The sequence below is a fragment of the Ascaphus truei genome, chromosome 8, assembly GCF_040206685.1.
Source record: "Ascaphus truei isolate aAscTru1 chromosome 8, aAscTru1.hap1, whole genome shotgun sequence".
NCBI classification, from domain to species: Eukaryota; Metazoa; Chordata; class Amphibia; order Anura; family Ascaphidae; genus Ascaphus; species Ascaphus truei.
This window is the reverse complement of record NC_134490.1, coordinates 102,954,977-102,973,477: the sequence shown is the minus strand read 5'-3', so window position 1 is coordinate 102,973,477 and position 18,501 is coordinate 102,954,977. Positions and strand designations below refer to the sequence as shown.

Sequence of the window (18,501 nt, the reverse complement as noted above, 5' to 3'; positions counted from 1 at the left end):
TGAAAAGAAACATCTAAAATTTGAAAGAGACCGTGTTGATTACACCAAAAATCAAGTTTATTGCTGGCAGAAACCAATAGTAGTTCGAGAATTCATGGGCTCCAGTACCCCAAAGGGCAAGAAACAACATCCCAAGAAATGGTCTGCTAACCCTCCTAACAAATCAATTTTAAAAAACAAGCGTGTTGAGACATCTAGTTTTGAATCGGATTATTCGGATCCAGAACTTAAATCCCATTCTGTATCCTTTGACAGACCTAGAGAATATTCCAGGGATCGAGGGGCCACAAATTATGAGAGCAATGCCACTACATCATTCACCCCTTCTAAATCTAATAGATCCTCTGGGCAACCTTCTTCGGCTTTTTTAGAGATGGGAACAAAAAGTCGGGGAGAACGCGCAGATCCAAGAGGAAACAAGGGCGGACGAGGGAGGACCAAAAGGAAGAAATACGACTAGGGGTACCCGACAATGTCATCAATTTATCTGGAGCAGACTTGTCTCTAGACCGACTGTCTCTCCTTAATAAGGGCCTAGGATTTGCGCCTAGTCAAAACTTCCAATTGTTTCAGACTGTTATAGACTTACAAAAATTCACACGGAAATTATCCTTAAAGAAAATGTTTGCTGTAAAAAATGTTTTGGAAGATACCAACACATTGGAAGATCTGACTGGAGGAATTAAGTCTCCCCCCATTAATGATATTCTGTCCTTGAATTTTCAGGAAAATTGTGTCCTTTTCGACATGGACTCTTTGCTGGAATCACAAGGCGAACCTCTAGTGACACATACTCAACAATTTTTTGGTTATGAGGACTCTGGTTATCGTCCAAAATCATTGTTTTGTCCTAGCTTCAATAGAGGTCCATCTATTACTATGTTTGAACGTTTAGTTGAACGTGATTTACGTATACTAGCAAGAGGTTTTTCAAGCTCACATGTTAGGAAGAGCAATCTCACTTACACAGAAATTCAAGAAATTGATTGCATTAAAAAAGACTATGACATAGTCCTTAAGAATGCTGATAAGGGAGGTGCCCTTGTAATTATGTCTACAAATCAATATCAATGTGAAGCTTTAAGACAATTGAGGGACACAACCACTTATCTGCATCTTGGGAGTAATCCTACATCCAAGTATCGCCTTCAAGTATTGGAATTATTAGATATGGGCACTGTTCTCAATGTCATTAATAAAAATGAGTTTCCATTTCTTTCCTGTCCACATCCCGTGATTCCGGTATTCCACCATCTCCCAAAGATCCATAAATCGTTGGTGGACCCTCCTGGCCGACCCATAGTTGCGAGCATTGGATCTTTGGGAGATGGGTTATCGCGGTATGTGGACAGGTTTCTACAACCCTTGGTATTCCAGTTACCGTCCTTTATCAGAGACAAGACTGATTTCATTGTCAGTATACAGGATATCACTTGGCACAAAGAGAACAGGTGGGTCACTATGGATGTGACCTCCCTGTATTCCATTATTGAACACCAACACGGTCTTGCTGCCATTAGACACTATTTTCATTTATCCACTTTATCTATTTCACATTGCACTTTTTTTATTGGAATCTATATCTTTTTTACTTACGCACAATTATTTTTTATTTGATTCACAGTTTTATTTACAGATCTTGGGCACGGCAATGGGCACGAGTTTTGCACCATCTTATGCAAATTTATTTATGGGTTTTTGGGAATCACATTTTATTTATCACAGTCGTAATTCTTTTCGTCAAAATGTCGTTTATTTTAAAAGATATATTGACGATTTGATTTTAATTTTGAAAGGTGACGAAAATTCACTATTTTCTTTTATTGAATATCTTAACACTAATGATTATAATCTTAACTTTACTTTTGAACACAATATTAATCACATCCACTATTTAGATTTATTCCTGTATATTGACAATGACATGAATATACAGACAGACATCTACAGGAAACCAAATTCCAGAAATACGCTTCTGGATGCACAAAGTTCACATCCACGCTCTCTGATTAAGAATATTCCAGGAGCACAATTTGTCAGATTAAAAAGGCTTTGTTCTGACAACAAAGTATTCCTGTCTCGGGCAAAAGAGATGTCCGACAGATTTCTGGCAAGGGGTTACTCTGCAAATGATATAACTACAGCATTTACCAGGGCAGATGCTATGGATAGAGGAACTCTTATCTGTGGAAAAAATAAAAACTTTTTACCTAAAAGAGAGAGAGATTTATTATCACTTTCTAGCAATGCTAAGAGCCCAATGTTTATTACCACATTTAATTCTCAGTCCCAACAAATTTGTAACATCATATCCAAACATTGGCATACATTGTTGTTGTACAAGGATATTCGTGATATTGTTAAGTTTGGCCCTAGATTTTCTTATCGTAAAGCCAAAACGTTGGCTTTCCATTTATCGCCAAGTATGTTTGACTCCAGGTCCAAATTCCCTAATGTCAAAAGTATACCAAAAGGTTTTTTCAAATGTGGCAAATGTTCTATGTGTCATTATGCAGTCCAGACCAGATACATCACATATAATGAGAATCTTAGAAAATATCACATAAAGAATTTTCTTAATTGTAACATCAGTTTTGTTATTTATGTGCTTTTTTGTGGTTGTGGACACAAATATGTGGGCCGTACAACAAGGCCCCTTAAAGTCAGATTTGCCGAGCATGTACGGTTGATTAAAAAGAGAGATTTAAATCACCCTGCGCCTAGACACTTGTCTCTATGCTCTAAAGGTAGTATTAACAATTTTTCCTTCACAGCAATAGAACACATATCATGCCACCCTAGAGGTGGGAACAGGGAAAATGTTCTTAACAAACAAGAGATGTATTGGATATACACTCTCAACACTCTTCACCCACACGGCATTAACCTTGATTGGGAGTTGAAACATTTCCTTCAGGGTAGTGGTTTGAGGAGTCTTGGGAGTGTGTCTCTAGGTACATCACATCACGTATTATTTCATACATATTTTATATAATTTTCATTATATTTTATTATGTGTCTATCTGCATGCTCGGCTGTTCTTGCACAGGTTTTTGAAGGTTCTTGAAGGTTTTTGATTGTTTCTTTAACAATTAATCCATTTTTATGCATAGACGGTAATAATTGTTACAAACATTTGATATATTATGGATTTGTTACCAACATTGATTCATTGATCAATTGACAACATTATATGTATCATGCACTTTCTGCATTTCTCCATTGGACTATTAATCCATATGTGTTATTCTCGGAATGTTTATACATTAATGTTATTGATGCTGCTCATCACCCGTTTTTGTTTTTAATCTTTATATGTCTTTCGTGATGTTTTTATATGTGTTGTTTGTTTTGGGTCCAGACACAGGTTTTTTTCTGTTGGACATTATGATCTCTTTCATGGCACATTAGCATGATTAATTGATTGCCTACCACTGATTGTGATTTTTTTAAACCAATCACTGAAAGAGATCTGCCTACAAAAGAAATCCATGTGTAGAGGCTTTTTACTCTTTGATAAAGTTCCACAACGGAACGAAACACGTCAGAGGTGCTCTCTGTGATGTGCAGCATTCAAGTTCAATAAAGCTGATTTTATTTATTTATTTTCTTTGGCTGAGTTCCGTTGCAGTGACCGCTTACACCACTTCTCTTAAAATTCACAGGTAGACTTCAGGCCCCCTTTAAAATTCTAGGGCCACCTCTCAACCCAACTTCTGATACCATATGTCAGAGATGTGTGCAGAGGTACATATAATGGAGATCAATTTGGCTGAAATTATATCTTGACTTTATTGAGCCTGTTCCTTTATCCAGGAAAAACATACATAAAACAACAACAACACAATAACAAACCCCTATGACTTTATTAGGGCTAACTTACTTCCCCAGACCCTATCGGAAGGACTGGGGGATATTCCCATTACCAGCCTATCACCCCAAAGTCTCAGGAGGTACCTTAAAGCTGCAGTTCAGTCAATATCCTGCATGTGTGTTTTTTTTAATAAATCAGTTCTGTAGTAAGAAAAAATACTTTTAGCATTTTCTGTTTTAAAAAACAACAACTTTTAAAGACCAATTTTCTTGTATTCTATTTTAACAGCCATTTGCTAAGGCACTGCCCCTTCATGTCCTGTCACAAGCCCTGGCACACCCCTTTGTCAGCCCTGCCCTCCCTCTAGCACATGTCAGTGTAGGATTGCTCATGAATATTCATGAGCTTCCACTGACAGACAAGCAGAATATAAACAGATCCCTTCACTAATTATGTCACCAAATTTCGACCTATCAATACACGGAGAACGGATTGACTTGCAGCTATACAGTTCTTTAGGTAATTAGAGATTGCACACATAAAACTATTGAAGTAAAAAAAATTAAAAAAATTAAAAAAAGACTGAACTGCAGCTTTAAGCAGGTGGTCCTCCATGTCAGTCTATGGCAGGTTCCTGGGTCCTCTGTGTCCAGGAAATATAGGTCTCTGGGTGTCTTGAACTCAGCACAGCCTTTGTGCTCAAGTCAGTGTCTGTGTGCAGACTTCTCTACTCTCATTCTGTCAGCCCACAATGTGAGCTAATCAATATCTCTCTCCTGTTTCTCACATCAGAATTTTCTCAGAGTCCTAATCAGCCAGGTGGAGTCTGGTTGATTGCCTGTGTGCAATTAACCAGCTCACTGATGGATCTAGATGCAGTTTCTCTCAAATAGTGATTAGTTCCTGTTACAGTCATTTCTCTGACCCAGTCACCCCTTCGGATGCTCAGCACTATCAGCTCAATTTCTGTACATTTTAAGGCAGTCAGATCTCCTTGGTGGTAGGTATTAGCAAATCGCGCTATTGGAGTGTCTAATTCATTACATATAGCTCCAATATGTTCCAATATTTTGTGCCGGAACTGACGGCATGTTTTTCCTACATACTTTTTCTAGCATATGCATTGTGCCAAAAATACCCACAGTGGTCCTCCAGTTTATAAAATGGCGTATGTCATAGGATCGTCTTTCATCACAAATAGTAATTATTTTTTTGGACGGAATTATTGATGCACAGACTTTACAGTTGGAGCATTTGTATGATGAGAAAACGTTAAATTTGCCATGTCCCAGTTTTATTTGGGGAGTTTTACTTGCTTCCGCTGTTAGTCTTAGGCTGCATCCCTGCCAGCGCTGAGCGGGAGGCACTTGCCGCGTTAACTTACATATATATAAATATGTAAGTTGCCACTCACGCGTGCGCGCAATGCTCGTGCGTGAGCACACACGCTGACTTGCGTTTGGCGCTTACCAAAACAAAAAAAACTATACTTCCCCACGCGCTCAGCTGGCCTGCAATAAAGCCCCCCTTCCCCCACCCCACGCAGTTGCGTAAATTGGTGGACACCCGGAGCTCATGCTTGGAGTGCTCTCCAAGCATGAGCGCGCTCAGCGCCAGCAGGGACTCAGCCAGATTGAAAGTGGTCAGAAAATGTTTTTAATGGCTGACAGACTGTGTTCATGCTTCAATGGTGTATAATGAATCAACATCCAAACCTATTAAGAAGATGCTATAATATATCGTAATACCATCCAGTTTATTATGGACGTCTTTGGTATCCCTGAGGTATGAAGGTAACGACGTCACAAAAGGTCTCAGTATTGTGTGAAATAAATACTTGCCTTCTCGGTTACAATACCTATACCCAAGACAATGGGACATCCTGGAGGTGGATTTTTCTTTTTGTGCATAATTATTTGGTGGGATTACATTTATATTATTTGGAATTAACTGTTGCATTCACTAAGAATGATGTAATATTAAGTGGGTTGCAGATCTCTTCCATAAATATATACAGTGGTTTTCAGAGGTATTCACCTCCTACCAATAATGTCACAAGTTGTTGAATTACTAATAATGTATGTGCATTTCTTCTAGCTATAGTGGTTAAACTAAACACTGTTATATGAGGAGGTTAAATGTCAGGAAAGGAAATGTCCAAAATGAAATGTACTGGGTGCATAAGTATTAAGTCCCTTAAGTCAGTACTTGGTAGAAGCATCTATTGCAGCAATTTCTGATATGAGTTTTTTTGGATAGGTCTCTACTAGCTTTGCACAGCAGGATGGTGACATTTTTGCCCATTCTTTAAGGGAAAATTGATCCAGTTCTGATGTTTGTTGGGGATTGTCGATGGATTGCAATCTTCAAGTCTCACCATAAATATTAAATTGGATTCAAGTCAGGGCTTTGACTGGGCCACTCAAGAACACAAATGATCTTCTTGTTCAACCACTCAACTGTGGCTTTGGCTTTGTGCTTAGGGTCATTGTCCTGCTGATATGGGAATTTCCTCTCCAGTTTCAAAATCATGACTGACTCAAACAGGTTTTCTTCAAGGATTTGCCTGTACTTTGCACCATCCATTCTCCCCTCGAGCCTGACAAGCTTCCCAGTCCCATCTGAGAGAAGCATCCCCATAACATGATGTTGCCACCACAATGCTTGTTAGTTGAAATGGTGTTGACTGGGTGATGTGCATTGTTGGGCTTGCACCAGATGCAACTCTGGGAATTTAGACCAAAAAGGACATTTGTTGTCACGTCTGACCACAAAACCTTTTTCCACATCTGCAGTATGATCTGTATGCTTTTTTGCAAACTCCATACGTGATTTAAGATTAGTCTTTTTGAGTAATTGCTTATTTCTTGCCACCTATCCAAAGCCAGCTTTATGTAGGGACCAGCTTATTGTTGATGTGTAAACACTGACTCCCATCTTAGGCACAGAACTTTTCAGATCTCTCACGGTCATTGTTGGCTTCAGAGTCACGTCCCGAACCTGTTTCCTGCTTGACAAGCTGCTCAGTTTTGTAGGAACACCCCCTTTAGCTAAATTAGATTTATTTACATTAGAAAAGAGGCGTCTAAGAGGGGATATGATAACTATATACAAATATATTCAGGGACAACACAAGGAGCTTTCAAAAGAACTATTCATCCCACGGGCAGTACAAAGGACTCGGGCCATCCCTTAAGGTTGGAGGAAAGGAGATATTACCAGCAACAAAGGAAAGGGTTCTTTACAGTAAGGGAAGTTAAATGTGGAATTCATTACCCATGGAGACTGTGATGGCAGATACAATAGATTTGTTCAAAAGACGGTTGGACATCTTTTTAGAAAGGAAAGGTATACAGGGATATACCAAATAAGTAAACATGGGAAGGATGTTGATCCAGGGATTAATCCGATTGCCAAGTCTTGGAGTCAGGAAGGAATTTATTTTTCCCCTTATTTGGGTTTTTTGTTTGCCTTCCACTGGATCAATAAGGAAGTATAGGTATAGGATAAAGTATCTGTTGTCTAAATTTAGCATAGGTTGAACTTGATGGACGTACGTCTTTTTTCAACATTATCTACTATCTAACTATGTAACTATGAAAAAACAAAGCTTAAAATGAAATCCTACTCCACGGTAGGGAGGCTAACTATACAACAGTGTCTAACAAACAGACTGGCTGGCTATCTCCAGTTACCAGTTTTTATACAGAACACATTGTAACGTACAATAGGAATAACTAATTGTCCTTATCTGTAGTTATGGGAACTGGAGGGAAACGGCGCTACTGCGCATGTCCGGAAAAAAGCTCCCAGGGTAATCTTCACACAACTTTATTGAACACACACAGGGCTACACCAGCATCTCCCCCTCTACGCGTTTCACCCTTTCACAGAGGGCTTCGTCTCGGAGTGGGGAGAGGTGGTGACAGCCTCTTAAATAGCCTAAAAGCCCGCGAAAGCGGATTTAAAAGATGTTAACCACTTCAGTACTAAACAGTTTTTTTACAAGAGTCTCATTACAAATGAATCGTCATATATGCATTGTTCCCTTAAGACATCTCTAGGTATATAACATACCAACCCAGGGGATAACCAGATAATAAACATACATAAAGATAAGACTGTTTGGCTGCATACTGAGGGTGTATAAATGCACTTAAAATGCTAGAAACAACACTGCAGGAAAAAACAAAAAACAAAACATTATCCACATTTCTCCTATATGGAACCAAACTAGTATAAATCCATTATTTAAACTTATAAGGACTTCATAATCTACATAAGCCATAGTTATTCAACCCTATGCCGTTTGGCCACGGAGTGCTGGGAAAGGTTTAAAAGCAAGCAAAAGAAAAGGGGGAGGGGGAGGGGAAGGGGGAGGGGGAGGGGGAGGGATGTGTGGAAAGGGGGGGGGGGGGAAAGGGGGGGGGGGGAAAGGGGGGGGGAGGGGGGGGGGAGGGGGGGGGGAAGGGATGTGTGAAAGGGGAGGGGGGAAGGGGTGTGGGAAGGGAGGGGTGTGGGGAGGGGGGGGGGGGGGCGGGAAACCAGACAAACACAAAAGACAAAGCGGAGGATAACAGTAAGTTCACAGTTCACATGATTTCATAATTAAATACATGTACATACATGTCTATGGGCATGCATATCTCAGGTCAAGGTTCACTGAATAATTCTAGAGGAAACATCGCAGATCCCAATCCACATTAAGTCCGTTGGGTTGTAGTGTATTTAAAGTGTGTATCCAGTGTGCCTCTCGTTGATGTAAGAGCTTCTTCCTATCCCCTCCTCGTGGGGGGATGGCTATGTGTTCAATTGCACAGCAATGGAAATTATCTACTGTACCCAACGGACAGTTATTAAAGTGAATTGGTACCGGATGCGTCATGTCTTTGTTTTTTATTAACCTAAGATGTTCTAGAATGCGGACTTTCAGGGCTCTACTCGTTAGGCCCACATATTGCTTTTTACATCCGCATTGTAACAGGTAAACCACAAAATTAGTTTGACATGACATGAACGATTTAATTTGATATTTGTGTCTATCCTCTTTGTTGGAGAAATGCGTAGTCTTAATCATTCTAGGGCAAATTTTGCAATGTCCACATTTATAAGATCCAATCAATCTTGGAAAAAATGAACGTTTGGTTTTGCTATCATTAGTTGTTTTCAACATACTGGGTGCCAGCATGTTCCCTAATGTAGGGGCTCTACGAAACACTATCTTTGGTCCTACACACACCATTTTACTCAATAATGGATCTAGGGACAGTGTGGTCCAATGTTTGCGTATTATGGCTTTGATAGAGTTCGCTTGTTCGCTAAAGTTAGTGATAAAGAATGGCCCACGTGTTTGGAGATTCTAATCCTTTCAGGCATCATGTGGTGTTTTACAAACGCTACATTGATGACCTGATCTTGATCTGGAGTGGTGGGGAGGAGGACCTGTTGAAGTTTATTGAATACCTGGCAAAAAACACACTGAATCTGAAATTTACTCATACATATAATCAAAATCAAATCCAATTTTTGGACCTTAATTTATATGTAGATATTGAGTATAAGATCCAATCAGATATTTTCAGGAAAGAGAATGCCAGGAATTCATTACTTCATGCAAAAAGCTGTCACGCACGCCCTCTGGTCAGAGGCATTCCAAGGGGGCAGTTCCTGCGTTTACGCCGGAACTGCTCGACGTTGGAGGCCTTTGTCCACAGGGCGGATGAGATGAGAGAGAGGTTCCTGTCGAGGGGGTATGACGATACGAATCTTGAGCAGGCATACCAGCATGCACTACATACGGATAGGAATACTCTTATCAACATGTCATTAGGGGGTAGTGCCAAAGACATACCTGTCGTGAACACAGAAGCGCCATTCTTTATCACTAACTTTAGCGAACAAGCGAACTCTATCAAAGCCATAATACGCAAACATTGGACCACACTGTCCCTAGTTGAAAACAACTAATGATAGCAAAACCAAACGTTCATTTTTTCCAAGATTGATTGGATCTTATAAATGTGGACATTGCAAAATTTGCCCTAGAATGATTAAGACTACGCATTTCTCCAACAAAGAGGATAGACACAAATATCAAATTAAATCGTTCATGTCATGTCAAACTAATTTTGTGGTTTACCTGTTACAATGCGGATGTAAAAAGCAATATGTGGGCCTAACGAGTAGAGCCCTGAAAGTCCGCATTCTAGAACATCTTAGGTTAATAAAAAACAAAGACATGACGCATCCGGTACCAATTCACTTTAATAACTGTCCGTTGGGTACAGTAGATAATTTCCATTGCTGTGCAATTGAACACATAGCCATCCCCCCACGAGGAGGGGATAGGAAGAAGCTCTTACATCAACGAGAGGCACACTGGATACACACTTTAAATACACTACAACCCAACGGACTTAATGTGGATTGGGATCTGCGATGTTTCCTCTAGAATTATTCAGTGAACCTTGACCTGAGATATGCATGCCCATAGACATGTATGTACATGTATTTAATTATGAAATCATGTGAACTGTGAACTTACTGTTATCCTCCGCTTTGTCTTTTGTGTTTGTCTGGTTTCCCGCCCCCCCCCCCCCTCCCCCACACCCCTCCCTTCCCACACCCCTTCCCCCCTCCCCTTTCACACATCCCTTCCCCCCCCCCTCCCTCACCCCCTCCCCCCCCCCCTTTCCCCCCCCCCCTTTCCACACATCCCTCCCCCTCCCCCTTCCCCTCCCCCTCCCCCTTTTCTTTTGCTTGCTTTTAAACCTTTCCCAGCACTCCGTGGCCAAACGGCATAGGGTTGAATAACTATGGCTTATGTAGATTATGAAGTCCTTATAAGTTTAAATAATGGATTTATACTAGTTTGGTTCCATATAGGAGAAATGTGGATAATGTTTTGTTTTTTGTTTTTTCCTGCAGTGTTGTTTCTAGCATTTTAAGTGCATTTATACACCCTCAGTATGCAGCCAAACAGTCTTATCTTTATGTATGTTTATTATCTGGTTATCCCCTGGGTTGGTATGTTATATACCTAGAGATGTCTTAAGGGAACAATGCATATATGACGATTCATTTGTAATGAGACTCTTGTAAAAAAACTGTTTAGTACTGAAGTGGTTAACATCTTTTAAATCCGCTTTCGCGGGCTTTTAGGCTATTTAAGAGGCTGTCACCACCTCTCCCCACTCCGAGACGAAGCCCTCTGTGAAAGGGTGAAACGCGTAGAGGGGGAGATGCTGGTGTAGCCCTGTGTGTGTTCAATAAAGTTGTGTGAAGATTACCCTGGGAGCTTTTTTCCGGACATGCGCAGTAGCGCCGTTTCCCTCCAGTTTCCAGATACCTCTTGACGGCGGCACGCAGGAGCCAACGAGGAGAGTGGGCCCCAAACCGGAGGATAGCAGGTGAAGTATCATACCCCTCTCCCTGCACCGGTTATTTCTGTGGCCTGGCATAACTCCCTCGTGTGGCTCCAGTGTCTGAAGCATCCAGACCTGGTCAACTACACTGACGCGCACGACAGACCCATTGGCACTTGTAGTTATGGGAACTCTGTTCCAAGCGAGTCCAGGCAATCCTTCTGGATACTGCAATTCTTGAAGGGGGCGTCCCCCCCAAACTGGATGCAGGGAGCGATGAACTCTGGTCTCGATTTCCCATCTACCAGCCTCAGTAACTGTGTAGCTGTGGGATGGATCACCTTTACACTCTGAGTGCACTTTCTGTTCTAAATCCATCAGAAAGCTGCCTTAATATCCTGGGACTATATCACCATACATACATACATACATACATACATACATAAATACATACATACATACATACATACTAATTAAACATACATTAAAGACAATAATGCTTTTGTGCAATTTCAACTAGGGTAAGGTGACTAGATTTTGAAATGTAAAAACCGGGACACATTAAAAAATATTTAGTAGGGGCGTGTCTATGATGTCATCCAGGACAGTCAGGTAGAGGAAGAGCTCCTGAGACCCTCCTCCATAAACTTACTTTTTAAGGAGTTTCAGCCCGACCAAAAACTTATAAAAAGCCCCTAAAAGGTTCCTAAACCCATCAGGATGGCAAATAAGGGGGAAAATCCCCCGACTCATGGAGTTAACAACTTCTTTACCCCCGCAAAGCGGCCTACAGAAGCGGGTGGAAAGAGGCAAGATGGCCCCCAGACTCCAGGCCCAAGAATGTTGTACCTTTTTCAGACACTCCCGATCCAGGTTCCGGCCGCTGATCTAAAATATATACAGAATAGATTACTCCACTTCATTTGGCAGGGTAAGAGACCCAGAGTCGCCAGATCGGTCCTGATGACCACTAGATCGAGAGGAGGGATGGGGGTACCTGATCTTCATAAATACTACCTAGCTGCACAGCTCAAGCAGGTGGTAATGTGGAACTCAGACCCGACCCGCTGTTGCTGGGTGAAAATGGAGACTCAATGTGCCAAATTGCCTTCTCTGCAAGCCTGCCTCTGGAGCCTGGACAGAGGAGATGGCCATTTACACAATCTTGAATTACAGACCTCACGATTTACGTGGGACATCTGGTCAAGATGCAAATATAAATATAACCTCTCCTCTACAAGCTCCCAACTCACCCCACTCGTTAATAACCCCAAATTCCCCCCGGGATGTGGATCTAAACTGTTCGCCCACTTTAACACACGGGGTATAGAGGCGATTGTCGATCTACTGAGCCTAGGGAAGCTCCTGAGCTACCAAGAACTGAGGACCAAATTTAAAATCAAAGAATTGGACACCTTCAAATACCTCCAAATTAGAAACTTTGTGCGAACTACCTGCCCTCTTCCAGAATACCCCACTCTCACTACGTTTGAAAATCTGTGTGAGGCCAAGACCTACCAGAAGGGTCTAATTTCGGATATATATAACGTACTAATGCACACAACGACCCCCACACAGCATGATTACATGCTCAGATGGTCAGCTGACCTGAACATTAATATAGAAAGAGAGACTTGGGAGGAAATCTGGCAGGCAGCCTCAGAAACTTCCCTATGCACTACCATTAAGGAGAACATTTATAAGATCATGTTTGGCTGGTATCTTACCCCAGCACGATTAAACCAGATCTACCCTCTGGCTTCAGACCAATGTTGGAGAGGCTGTGGTAATAGAGGGGACATGGTTCACATCTGGTGGACCTGTCCAGAAATTGTGAAATACTGGGCCAAGGTCCAAATTCTGATAAAAGAGGTCATGGACCTAGAAGTTCCTATTGAACCACTGACCTACCTGCTGGCTGCGCCTATGCCGCACATAGTCCGGCCCACCAGGAAATTGATATCCTTCATTCTCACCGCGGCGAGATGCTGTATTGCGGCCTCCTGGAGGAAAACAACAGTGCCGGCACTGAACACGATTAAAAAACGAATTAGCGAGGTAATGATCATGGAAAGGCTTACCGCCACCGTGAGGCAAAAAATCCCCGCTTACAAAGATATCTGGGAACCTTGGTACCTCCTCACCAGAGATCGCCAACCAAACCCAACAAGATAGAGGCCTACTCTCCCCCCCATAAGGGACTCAGGGACGACCCCAACCAGAGATCCACTCACCAGTCAAATGGGCTATCTCTCTTATCCTACTTCCCCCCCTTCTCTTCCCCATCCTCTTTCCCACACCCCTCCCTCCCCCCCCCTCTAGGTCTTCACTCTCGGAAGACACCACCCTTCCCCCTTTTCCTCCTGACAACTGCGGTTGCCACTCTGTTTCCCCCCCCCAAAAAAAAATGTGTTATCTTGAAAAATGTTAGGCGATGTTATATGGCTTGTAAACTGTAATATCTAAATGCCTAATAAAAACATTGAAAAACAATGCAAAAAAAAAATAAAAAAATATTTAGTAAACAAATTAAATCTCAAACTGTGCCCCCCCCCCACCACCTTTTGCTTTCCTCTCTCTCCCCAATCCTCTCTCCTCCCTCTCCCCTATCCTCTCTCCTCCCTCTCCCCCATCCTCTCTCCTCCCTCTCCCCATCCTCTCTCCTCCCTGTCCCCCCATCCTCTGTCCTCCCTTTCTCCCATTCTCTCTCCACCCTCCCTTCATTCTCTACTCACTCTCCCCCCATCCTCTCCTCCCTGTCCCCATCCTCTCTCCTCCCTCTGCCCTGCCTCCCTCTCCCTCCATCCTCTCTCTCTCCCTTCCTCTCCTCCATCCTCTCTCTCCCTCCCCCCATCCTCTCTCTCTCCCTCTCCCCATCCTCTTTCCCCTCCCTCTCCTTCCTTTCCTCCCTCTCCTCCCACCCCCCTCTCCCCATTCGTCTCCCCCATCCTCCCTCCTCACAAATCACCCTCTATCCTGAAGGGAACCTGTGCCTGCCAGTAAACAGCAGCCTGGTTGTGACACCCTGTCTCTCTCAAAGGTAGAGGCCAACTAACAATTTGGAGATGCATCCCCCTTGAGTACAGTAGGGGAAGGGTACCAGGTCTGAACCCAGGATTGGACAACCTCATACCTAATCCCACCTCCTCCCCTGTCACTCAAGGGTACTGCCTGAGTGGGGAAAACCTATGATTGATCCCAACACAGCCTGCTGTTACCAGGACTGATATGTCAGTATAGGGTAGAATAGTAGCCACACCCAGCAATGCTACACAAAGATACCTTTTGTGTCAATAATTTCATCTTTTGTGGCGAACATTTGCCTCCTCTGATACCTCTCCTATACTTTCCCTTTTTTATCTCGTCAGGGGGGATGCCACCGGGCTTGTCTCCCCGAGAGGGAAAATCTGTTTCTTTGGGCACAACTGGCCAATGGCCTTAACCAAGGTTGTGATTTGTCTAACTGGTTGTTGTGGATTCGATTATCTAAAAAAAGAAAAATCCTCCTTATTTTGATATGTGTGGTTCTGTATATACCAGTAGTGTGGTCTTCTAAGGTAATCATGGTGTCCTGGATTAGGTCGCCTATTTTAATGCTGAAAATCATTGTTGGATTGGTAAAACATAATCATTTCTATTTTTCATTATGTAGTGGGGATTGCTTTCGTCTAGAGGGAACAATCTGAACCGATTCACGTTTAAATGTCCCTGAAAATCCTTCCTCATATGACTTTTCCCCTCTAGAGAAAGAAGCATATCTAGGGTTCATACTCCCTAGTCTTGACCAATGTCTCATTTTACTTGTTTCATAATCATTTTTGTGTCTCAAATACTTCCTCTGTTTTACTGAAATAATATTTTCTTCTAGTTTATCAATCTTAATTTGTATTTCCTTGTCCTTTTCTAGAAATGCATTCGATGTCTCAAAAGGTTCTAATTTCCCTTGAGTTCATTGATAGAGGTATCTAATGAGATGAGTGCACCCCTATGGTGGATATAAGCAAGCTCATCATCAACTAAAATGAGCAATTGTCAATAATTTTATTCCAAGCTCCCAGAAATATATAATCATCTAGAATGGAAGTTGGTTGCTTGAAAATTAAATCAAAATTAGACAATATATATCTTTTGGGAAAGTCCCCCTCATAACCTGTACTTTACCACAATTATTGTGGTCTTCATTTGATAGGAATGATGCTTCTTAAAACAAGGTATCACCTCACACAAGATTGATATCCACTTTCTGTAAAGTATGGTGCACATAACTTTTTAAGAGGATATGGATGCCCTCCCCTCATCAGGCTTGTTCAGGAGTGTGCTTTGAATGGCAAGTACCAGAAGTCTCAGAGGTGAAGCCACCAGAGAAATAATTTAAGTATATTGAAGTGTGAAGGTAATACAAAATTATTCCAGATATGGAGGATACCAGCAGATAATGAACAATCAGGAAGCAGAACTAATCAGCCTTGGTAGGCATGTCTCCTGTAAGTCCCTTCTGTGTTTATTCACTGCCTCTCTTAGTCCTCTCTCATTGCACCACTACCCCTTCCTAACTCAATGGTCTTACCTGCTACATGGCATTCCCCGTAGTGCTACTTCTTTATAATATAGAATTGATGATTCTTCATCTGCTGATTTACGTATTGAATGTGCATGACGTCTTTATTAGATTTTACATTCTGATTGAAGTAACCTAAATTATATATGATGTTTTCCCTAGATGTGCCGTCAATCAATTTGCGTAAAATTTGGTTTACAACAATGTGATTGTGATAGTGTCTCCATCCATGAAAAATGCCAGCTATGCTGTCAAAAACCAGGTAAGACTTTGGAATCTTTATAATATTGTAGTAATATGTAAAACTAGATCATTTTTAATTGAGAAAAAGAACAGCTACAAATGTTGGGTGTGATATTATTCCTCCAAATAACACATATGATGTTATAACACAGAATATCACATAATTGTCATAGGAATCAATGGCAGTGTTGATGCAGCATATCACCAGAGGGAAAAGTAAAGCCTGATATATATGTAAAACATTACTATACCTACTGTAGCATTTTTACAACTGCAGTCTTGAAGAATACACTTGATTTTAGTCACCTCTGATACCACATCTAAGTGAAGAAGCAACAGAAAGATATGAATGAATACAGAATCTAACTGCAACCTAGTGCAGTACAATGAATTCAAAGCTGCAAAGGACAAGCATATTCCAAAAAATCTAAAACATAAAACGGTTTAAAAAATTAAAGGGTAAGATTCACCAAGCGTATTAGTCTATTTAACGATAACCAAGTTAACGCATGTTAAAGCAGCAGTGCAAGCTGCCGTTCCCCCCCCCCCCCCCCTTTAATATGTACAGCAATACAATCCACAATATGATCAGTAATTAGCTAAGTTGCCGATCGATCCGTTCTCCTGTGATCGATCGGCGAAGATTTGGCTCGGGGGTTCACTGAATAGCCGTCAGTGCAGCAGAAGAGGACCAAAGACCCAAAGTTCTATGGGGAAGATCATGTGACCAAGCAGTCACTAGATAACATTTCTGCACTGCTAGAGAGAGTTATTTTTTAGTATATTAGTGAGTGGCTATATAGGGGTTTCCCTAGGATTGAATGCTTCCTAGCCCTCTTTCGTGATTAGCGAGTGCACATAGGTTTCTTTTTTCTTCTGACACCCTCCCTTCCTGCTAGAGAGAGGGCAGGGCTCAAAGAGGGGTGTGCCAGAGCCTGTACCAGAAGAGGAAGGGGATGTGACTCTGTAAATGGTTCCTATAGAAAACAAATGCTTGTTACATTATAATACATAAAAAATGTCATTCAGAGTTGTTGTTATTTTTAAATGCTACTAGTATCTTCTCATAGTACAAAACTGATTTATTTAATAAAAATACACATGTACAGTAGGATATTGCTTTTTTTGCAGCTTTAATAATAACACTGTATTCACTAGAGCATTAAAGTTATACCTTTAACCCTTGCAATTTAAAAAAAAATATTTATTTTTTATTAATTAGATGAAGCCATTGCTTACCTTTAAGCAATTGAATAATCTAAGCTGCCAATTGATTCATTATCCTGTGATTGGGAAACATCCGACTTCCCAGGGCACCCAATATGGCTGCCTATTTCAAAATAGGAAGTGCCGTGGCTTTCTAAATGGTTGCTATAGCAACCCAAGGAGGCTTAATACATTAAAAAGCATTAAAAATGGTATAAAGAGTGGGGGGGGGGAATGCAGTAGGTATCTAATACTACAAAACTGAAGGGGGAAAAAAGGTGTGTGCACACGCATTGTAAGCAAAACTTCTTTGCGTTTTGACACTGAAATTGTATTTTGATTTATATGATTTTGATTGAATTAAAGACTTTTGAGAGTGTATTTTTATTTTATTTTTTCAGCAAAAATGTCCCTAGTATTACAGTAGTTGGAATAGATGTATGTATCTATGTATGTCTTTATTTATATAGCGCCATTAGTGTACATAGCGCTTCACATAAGTAATACATGTGACAATCATATAAATAACAAATAATACAAATAACAGATCATGGGTGTAAGAGCTTCAGACATAAAAGTAACATTTTCGGAAGAGGAGTCCCTGCTCTAGGGAGCTTACAATCTAATTGGTGGGGAGAACGTACAGAGACAGTAGGAGGGCGTTCTGGTAAGTGCGTCTGCAGGGGGCCAAGCTTTATGTATTATGTATAGTATTAGCCACGGTGTACTCATATGTTTTTTTAAGCAAGTGTGTCTTAAGGTGGGTCTTAAAGGTGGGTAGGGAGGGTGCGAGTCGGGTATTGAGGTGAAGGGCATTCCAGAGGTGCGGAGCGGAAAGTGAGAAAGGTTTAAGGCGGGACAGGGCTTTAGATACAAAGGGGGTAGAGAGATGACATCCTTGGGCAGAACGCAAGAGTCGGGATGGTGCATAGCGAGAAATTAGGGCTGAGATGTAAGGAGGAGCAGATGAGTGTAAAGCTTTAAAAGTGAGGAGGAGAATCGAGTGTGAGATGCGGGATTTGATAGGAAACCAGGAGAGTGATTTCAGCAGAGGAGACGCTGAGACAGATTTCGGAAATAGTAGAGTGATTCTGGCAGCAGAGTTGAGGATAGATTGTAGGGGAGACAGGTGAGAGGCAGGAAGGCCAGACAGCAGGAGGTTACAGTAATCGAGGCGGGAGAGAATTAGGGCCTGAGTCATAGTTTTAGCAGTTGAGCAACAGAGGAAAGGGCGTATCTTTGTTATATTGCGGAGGAAAAAGCGACAAGTTTTAGATATGTTTTGAATGTGAGGGGCGAATGTGAGAGGAGTCGAG

The 18,501-nt window shown here is 41.5% G+C and overlaps 2 protein-coding genes across 2 annotated transcripts in view; both read left to right on the top strand.

Moving 5' to 3' along the window:
• JMJD1C (jumonji domain containing 1C) overlaps positions 1-18,501 on the top strand; it is a 1,023,975-nt gene that overhangs the window by 516,823 nt on the left and 488,651 nt on the right. The gene's annotated exons all lie outside the window — the stretch shown is intronic.
• LOC142502123 (disintegrin and metalloproteinase domain-containing protein 10-like) overlaps positions 1-18,501 on the top strand; it is a 440,300-nt gene that overhangs the window by 361,878 nt on the left and 59,921 nt on the right. Inside the window, exon 13 of the mRNA XM_075612980.1 lies at positions 15,899-15,998. Within this exon, the coding sequence (XP_075469095.1) occupies positions 15,899-15,998 (100 nt within the window). The remainder of the gene's footprint in view (positions 1-15,898; positions 15,999-18,501) is intronic.